General features: G+C 50.2%; 1 protein-coding gene across 2 annotated transcripts in view; it reads left to right on the top strand.

Moving 5' to 3' along the window:
• Positions 1-8,126, top strand: part of TBC1D9B (TBC1 domain family member 9B) — a 100,353-nt gene that overhangs the window by 47,045 nt on the left and 45,182 nt on the right. For both annotated transcript variants that reach the window (XM_077746315.1, XM_077746314.1), the window contains exon 3: positions 3,646-3,756. In XM_077746315.1, coding sequence (XP_077602441.1) covers positions 3,646-3,756 — 111 coding nt within the window. The remainder of the gene's footprint in view (positions 1-3,645; positions 3,757-8,126) is intronic.

Genomic DNA, 8,126 nt, shown 5'->3' with positions numbered 1-8,126 from the left:
GGCCAGCCTTCGTCTGGCCGTGGGCTCTGCCCGGACGCGGTGCCCGTGAGCTTCCCGGGGCTTAGCTCAGGCGTGTGCAGCCTCCTGGAGTGAGATTTCACAGCTGAAAGTCAGCGACATCTCCTGGTCCTCTGCGTCTGCCTCAGTTTCCCCCAGTACGTCAGAGTGGCCAAGTGACAGAAGCACACGTTTTCTTTTGCCTCTTTCCTTCCACCCAGATTTGCCCTTTTAGCGAGATCAGAGGTCCCCCCGAGCTGCTGCCGGCCTCAGCCCCCATCCCTCCAGCTTTCCGCCCACCTTTCTTGCTTGGTGGTGCCCTGGAGCTGCGGACGGAGGCTTTGCCTAATTACCAGTGTGGGCTGTTCCGGCCAGCCAGCCAGGATGCCCCTTTGTCCATCTGAGCAGCACCGCTAATGGTGGGCAGGCAGCGCCAGGAGTTGTGTGGCAAGTGAGACCCAGGGAAAGTGCACTGGGCCTTCCCCCTACGGGTGTTGTGCGCGGCCTCTCGTGCTGCAAGCCTGTGCGGGCCCTGCCAGCGCGGCCCTGGGGCAGGCTCAGGGCTGGACCAGTGTCTATGCTTCCAGGTGGCCCGTTGCTGGCATATCAGACTGCAGGCCCAGTGTTGCCACATCTTACAAGTATCAACAGAACTTTCTGTGAAACATCCTCATTTTAAACATTAGCAGCGAATACAGTCCCGTGAGATGCCCTTCCCACACACCTCCTCTGCCACTCTTTCCTGGCCCATCCCTCCTAGTATGGAAGAGACTGTACCCATTCCTTTTTATTTTTATGTTTACTTATTTTGAGACAGAGAGAGCGTGCGTGCATGCTCGAGCATGGAAGGGGCAAAGAGGGTAACAGAGGGTCTGAAGCAGGCTCTATGCTGGCAGAGCCTGATGTGGGGCTTGAACTCCCAAACCGTGAGATCATGAACTGAACCAAAGTCAGAGGCGTAACCGACTGAGCCACGCAGGTGCCCCGAGACTGTACCATTTCTAAGAAAACTGTGTTCCCTTCAGGCCTTAGGCTGCCTCCCAGCAGCCTCGGGAATCACAGAAGCTGGTGTGGCCCTGTGTCCCGGACTGGGATGTTCAGGGGATGCTAGACAGCAGCCCCTCTGGAAAGTCTGAACAGTGGACAACATCAGAAGCCCGTGTAGGAAAGTGAAGCCTGGTGCTCTGTACCTTGTGTTGGACCAGTGTACCAGCATGGCTGATTTGGCCAGTGTGCTTCCAGCACTGGATCTGTGCATCCAAAGATCATCTCAGAGAGCAGGTGGGACCCTCTGGCTCCGCCTTCCTCGGCCCAGAAGGCCCTTTCCATGTCACTCCTCTCTCTCTGTCCCCCACGACAGAGCTCTGCACCCCAGCTGGGAACCACTCCTTCAACTCCCTGTTCAGCTAGGTTTGATGAGTCCTGCTGTGGCCTCTGTCCTGGCCTTCCTTGTGCTGTCATAGGCATCCTGGCCTCCTGAACCCTGTCTCCCCTAGGGAGGAACAGTTAGTGATGTGGTTTTGTTCAGGCTGGCCTTTAAAAATAGATGCCAGCCCTGGGGCACGTGGGTGGCTCAGTTGGTTAAGCGTCTGACTTCAGCTCAGCTCATGATCTTACAGTTTGTGGTTCTCTGCTATCAGCACAGAGCCCACTTTGGATCCTCTGTCCCCACCTCTCTGCCCCTCCCCTGCTCTCTCCATCTCAGAAATAAATAAACATTTTTAAAAATTTTAAAAAAACAACAACAGATGCCAGCCTGAAATCTGCATTGAAGAGTCTGAGTGCAACGAAATGTTCTGCCCATAAAAAAGCTTTCAGGTCTTAAAACACGGATATGCCAACAGTATAAGGATTAAAATAAAATCTCCATGGCCAGAAGAGAAACCCTAGCAGAAACCAGGGGGAAAAAAGTTTATTCCAAATCCCGATAAAGCTTGAATATGCCACTTAAACTGCAATTTAGAGAGAGATGGTTTAGAACATTTCAATAAAACAAGCGAGAGATTACAGACTCCTAAATTGGATGTGGGTGATGAGTATCTTCTTTTGTAATCAGTAATTTTATTTGTTAAAGATTTAGGAGGGAAAAAATAGTTAAAAATGGAATACAACACAAAAGTGTTAAAGTCAAATGAAGGAATCATTCTGACATGGACAGGAAAATGGTAACAAAATGTTTTCAGATCATACTGAAAGCAGGAAAGCAGCACTTCGTTCAGAGGGAAAACTAAATTCCAAAAAGGAACAGTAAACAGATTTTCAGGTAGCTTGATCATTCAGTTAACGAAGAGAAGTGAATCAGACACAGGGGTCAAAGGTGTTTCTTCTGATTTGTCAGGGCAATAGCAACATTGACAAAGGATATACGTGATGAGAAGGGAAATCTGAAATGCCCTAAAATGATTCAGTTCAGAGATGGAAACAACTGGATCAGTGTTTTCCCAGATTGGAGGACAGTTCTAAAAAATTACCATGTCCCCTCAGTCATGACTTCTGAAGCCACAGGAACCTCCTTACACTTCCCAGAATAAAAATGTGTGATTACTTGGCAGAGGAAAGACTACATTATCTTCCTTTTGTTGATAATGGAAAGTGATATTACAAAGTCATTGTCTTATATTTTAAAAAGCCATCAGAGTATGTGGCCAAAAACGTCAGGGGAAGAAACTGTTATCTTAAGATGTGTCTGCCAGTTAATAAAACACATTGTACTATTTGTCTAGATTTTGTGATATCCACAGTATTGTTTTTGTTTTTGAGACTGTTGTACTTTCTCGGTCTAAAGAAATGCTTGTTTTTAAACCTAATTTTGTATCTTTCCTAAAGAGAGCCTCCCAGAATTGTTTAAGCTTATAAAAAGGGCCCCCTAGGGCACCTTGGTGGCTCAGTTGGTTAAGCCTCCGACTTCGGCTCAGGTCGTGATCTCACGGTTTCTGAGTTCTAGCCCCATGTTAGGCTCTGTGCTGACAGCTCAGAGCCTGGAGCCTGCTTCGGATTCTGTGTCTTCCTCTCTCTCTGCCCCTCCCCCTCCCTCCCCCTCCCTCTCTCTCTCTCTCTCTCTCTTTCTCTCTCTCTGTCTCTCTCTCTTCCTCAAAATAAACACTAAAAAAGATTTTTGGGGGGGCGCGGCTGAGTGGCTCAGTTGGTTAAGCATCCGACTTCAGCTTAGATCATGATTTCGTGGTTTGTGGGTTCCAGCCACATCGGGTTCTGTGCAGACAGCTCAGAGCCTGGAGCCTGTTTCAGATTCTGTGTCTCCCTCTCTCTCTGTCCCTCCCCCGCTAATGCTCTCTCTGTCTCAAAAATAATTAAACTATAAAAAAATTTTTTTAATTAAAAAAAAAGATTTTTTAAAATAAAAAATAAATGAAAAGGCCCCCCTAAATCCTGAGTCTGTCCCTGCTTGCAAGGATTTGTGAGTCAGGGAAAGAAGCAGAAGTCTTCCAGGAAGACATGGGAGGGGATTTTTTGATAGGGATCAGATTCAGCCAAAGGCCTTTGAGGAAAAAGAAGTCACTTGGTGGACGGGGGTGATGCAGATGTGTCATTGCCTCGTGGCATTGAGGGCAGTGCTGCCGTTCTGGCTGCCTCTGGGGCTCCACTGCCCGTGTGGCCCTCCCTTACCCTCACTCTCTGCCCTGCTCCCAGGTCTTCTCGTGGGCACCCTGGACGTGGTGTTGGACTCCAGTGCCCGCGTGGCCCCTTACCGAATCCTGCACCAGACCCAGGACTCACAGGTCTACTGGACAGTGGCATGTGGTAGGTGCCTTGAATCACACGGGATGCTGGACAGGGCCCATCCTGGATGAGCAGGGGGGCGGGGGGGTGGCGCCAGCAGGGAGGGGACCCAGCCTGGCCTGGATATTGCCTCCAGAGAAGCTGGTGCTACCTCGTTCAGACCCCACAGCCCAGGCAGGCATCCAGCTTAGGAGGACAGCGCAGAGGTTCACAGGTGCCCCGTAGTGCCTTGGGACTCTTTGCAGACGTGGTGGGAATGCGCATGTGCAGAGCAGTGAAAAATGGGAGTCGTTGGACACACAGGTTCCCAGCCGAGGGGGATACAAGAACAAGGAGTGCTTCTGTCTTCTTGTGTCAGCTGTCAAACTGTAAACCAGGGTCCTTTCTGTAGTCTCAGTGCCTTACTTTGGACAGTTTTGTGTTTTTTTGGTGACTTTGTTTCAAATGGGGAAACGGGCACCTGGGTGGCTCCATTGGTTGAGCATCCGACTCTTGGTTTCGGCTCAGGTCATGGTCTCACAGTTCCTGGGATCAAGCCCTGCTTGGGATTCTCTCTTTCTCCCTCTCTCACCGCCCCTCCCCCCCCCACATGCACTCTCTCATGCTCTCACTCAAAATAAATAAACTTCAAAAATAAATAAATCAGGGCGCCTGGGTGGCTCAGTCAGTGAAGTGTCCAACTTCAGCTCAGGTCATGATCTCACAGTTTGTGGCTTTGAACCCTGTATCAGGCTCTACGCTGACAGCTCGGAGCCTGGAGCCTGCTTCAGATTTTGTGTCTCCTTCACTCTCTGCCCCTCCCCTGCTCGTGCTCTGTCTCTCTCTCTCAAAAATAAATAACAAAAAAATTTAATAAATAAATACTCTACATATAAATAAAGTGGCTCCAAATGTAATGCCAAGGTGCTGGCTGCGTTCCTAAGCACAGGAAAGTGTGATGTGCCTCATGGAGAAAGTATGTGTGTTAGAGAAGCTTCCTTCAGGGGCGGACACACAGAGCTGCTAGCCAGGTGTTCCACATCAGGGAATAATGTATGTTAAATAGGGTGCTTTCAAACAGAGAGCCACATAAAACAAAGTCATATATTGATCATTTGATGAAAATGTTGTGACCACAGGTTGACAGGAGCTTAGCCTCCCCTGTGGCTCCCCTGGGATCAGTCTTGTCCCAGGAGACTTTACAGAACGGACCTGCTGTGAATAACGGGACCAGCGGTAGCCGTCCCCCCGGGAGGAGACACGCTCAGCCCTCGCTAGAGTCTGGGAGGAGGTCCCCTTTCCATGGGTGCCAGCCCGGCGGAGGTCACTGGGATGCATTAACGGTCAAAGCCAGCACACAGACAGCACTTGAGCGGGCCAGGCACTTATGTGAACTTCCCAAAAACTCCGGAAGGTGGAACTTTGTTTTTTGGGTTTTTTTTTTTTTCCTGTATTTTGAAGATGAGGAAACTGGCCCCGCAGGGATTAGGAGTCCTGAGAGAGGATGAGAGCGTTCACAGCTGAGACCTCTTCTTCAAAGGTCATCTTCCTCCCTGGCACCTGAACAGGGGTGCCCTTTTCCCCTGTGCAGGAATCAACAAAGGCTTCGAAGTCTGGGATTGCCCAAGGCCAGGTGGGGGCCTGGTGGGACCCCTGCTCTCCTGGTTCCAGAGTCTGCCGAGAGAGGGGCTTCCTATGAGGTGGGGCCCAGGGAGGTTGTCCTGTGCCTAGGCTGCAAGGAGACATAGCACTCTACAGTGGGCCCTTGGGGAGGCCCCTGGGGGTCTCAGTCGGTTAAGTATCTGACTCTTGATTTTGGTTCGGGTCATGGTCTCTTGGTTCGTGGGTTTCAGCCCTGAATCAGGCTCCGTGCTGAGGATGCAGGGCCTGACCGGGACTCTCTCCTTCTGTCTGCCCCTCCCCCACTTGTGTGCACTTGTGCGTGTGTGCATGCTCTCGCTCTCTCAAATAAATAAAACTTTTAAAATAATAAATAAATTAATTAATTAACTAATTTAAAAAATGGGCCCTTGGAGCACCTGGTTGGCACAGTCAGTTAAGCGTCTGACTTCGACTCAGGTCATGGTCTCTCAGTTTGTTAGTTCAAGCCCCATATCGGGCTCTGCACTGACAGCTCAGAGCCTGGAGCCTGTTTTGAATTATGTGTCTCCCTCTCTCTCTGCCCCTCCCCTGCTCATGCGCTCTCGCTCTCTCTGTCTCTCTCTCTCTCAAAAATAAATACTTCAAAACTTTTTTTAATAAAATTAAATGAGCTCTCAAGATTTCCCCCTGTCTCAGCGATGTTCTTTCTCAGCAGATGAGGAGGAGACAGTCCGTGGCAGTGAGAAGAAGCCATGCCTGTGGCAGTGTGGGAACCAGCAGGGCTTGGTGCTGGGGAGCCTTAGTCCTTAGCCTCAGGCCACACACACTGACCTCCCATTTCTGCCACCTCCCCCAGGCCTGCACTGGCCTCTGCTGTGCCTCCCTCCTTCCCCTTCAGCTCTGCAAAAGCAGGCATGCTCTTGCTGACGCCTGCGCAGTGATCCTGCCTCCTTGGCCTGCCATTAAAGGACTTTCAGGGCCAGGCTGCCTCCACTTCCGTCCTCCCCTCATCTCACAACTGGCCTTCAGCCAGACCAGGCACACCTGCCCTGGCCAATGCATCGTGTCCCCCTACATCCACCCAACCTTCCACTCTGTTGAGAACCCGCCCAGTGGCAGCTCCTGTGGAAAACCAGATTCCCCAGATCCAGGTATCCACCTTTCCTTCTTGCTCTTCTGCACTCGCCGTGTCTTTATGAGCACTTTTATGCTGGGGGCTCACTGGCTCCCCACTAGACCAGGGTAGAGTCTGAGCAGCCAGGCAGCCTGGGCCAGGACCATGGTTTGGTTACATCTCCGCTGTGTGACACTGGGCAACTTACTTAACCTTTCTGTGCCTCACCTCCATCATATAAAACAAAAATAATGGTACTGTCTTCAGGGTTTTCTAAGAAGTAAATAAGATATCCCATGAGAAGTTCCGAAAACAGAAGTAGCACTTAATAATAATTAGCTATTCTTGTTATTCTCTGAACGTAACATAAAGATGGCATAGCTTGTGTTTACTTGGTGCTAAATGACGATTGAGTTACTACTAACTAATAATTTTTTTGAATGCACATGTAAATATTTATACTCAAAGTGCAGACAGATCCACACAGGCAGTGTTGACAACATTCCTTCTGTTGGGGGTTGCCAGGAACATGTGCATGAAAGACAATGGCACTAGAACTGTATCACTTGCAAATTTAACTTCCAAATTCAAATGTGGATCCTTGGCAAAAAAAGAGAGCGAGAGAGATCCTTCTTCTACCAACTAGGCATTGGCCTCTGTGCACCAGGGAAAGGAGGCCACAAAAGNATAAAGGAGTAATTTAAAAAAAAATTTTTTTTTTAACGTTTATTTTTGAGACAGAAAGAGACAGCATGAGTGGGGGAGGGGCAGAGAGAGAGAGGGAGAGAGCATCTGAAGCAGGCTCTAGGCCCTGAGCTGTCAACACAGAGCCTGATGGTGGGGCTCGGAATCACGAACTGCGAGATCATGGCCTGAGTGAAGTCGGATGCTTAACCAACAGAGCCAGCCAGGCGCCCCCGTGCAGGAGTAATTTTGATTGCTATTGTGATTCACTGACAGTTGTTGGGTTGAATCACCTTCACATGGGCATCCTCACACCGGCCCAGGGGGGAGGGGAAGGGTCTTAACTCAGTATTGATTGTTAGAGTAGTGAACTCCTTGGGTAAATGTAAAGGAGCAATCAACCTTCACCAACACTACCAGAGCCACAGCAAGGTGCCTGGGACAGAGGAGATGCTAGGGACCAACTCGGCCTGGCCAGGGCAGCATCAGGATTGAGTCTTCAGCTGCTGCAAGGGTGTTGCTAGGTAAGGAAGGATGGGGTGACAGGCACCCCAGCAAAAATGTCTATGCAGCCACCCTGGCCTTGGGTCTTTACTCAGGCTCCATCCGTGCCTAATCTGTGGGCCTTACTGCAGGCACTCACAGTCCATAAACTGTTCAACCCAGATCAGCTGAGAAGGGTGCAGGGCTTTTATTCTTCTGGTGTTCATTCGTTCAGAAAACAGTTCCTGAGGGGTGCCTGGGGGGCTCAGTCAGTTAGGCGTCCAACCCTTGGTTGGTTTCAGCTCAGGTCATGATCTCACGGTTTGCGAGTTCGAGCCCTGAGTCAGGCTCTGCACTGTCAGTGCAGAGCCTACTTGGGATTCTCTCCCTCTCTCTCTGCCCCTTCCCCGCAAGGGGGAAGTTCTTGAATGCAAACCCCCTGCCAGGCACAGGCAAAATCCAAGAGAATTCAGGGGAAGCCAGGCAAGGCAGAGACTCCTTTCCTCCCTTTGCTTCCCCTCCCAATTCT

This window comes from Crocuta crocuta, unplaced genomic scaffold (genome assembly GCF_008692635.1).
Source record: "Crocuta crocuta isolate KB4526 unplaced genomic scaffold, BGI_CrCroc_1.0 scaffold218, whole genome shotgun sequence".
Taxonomy (NCBI): domain Eukaryota; kingdom Metazoa; phylum Chordata; class Mammalia; order Carnivora; family Hyaenidae; genus Crocuta; species Crocuta crocuta.
This window is presented reverse-complemented; position numbering and strand designations above follow the sequence as displayed.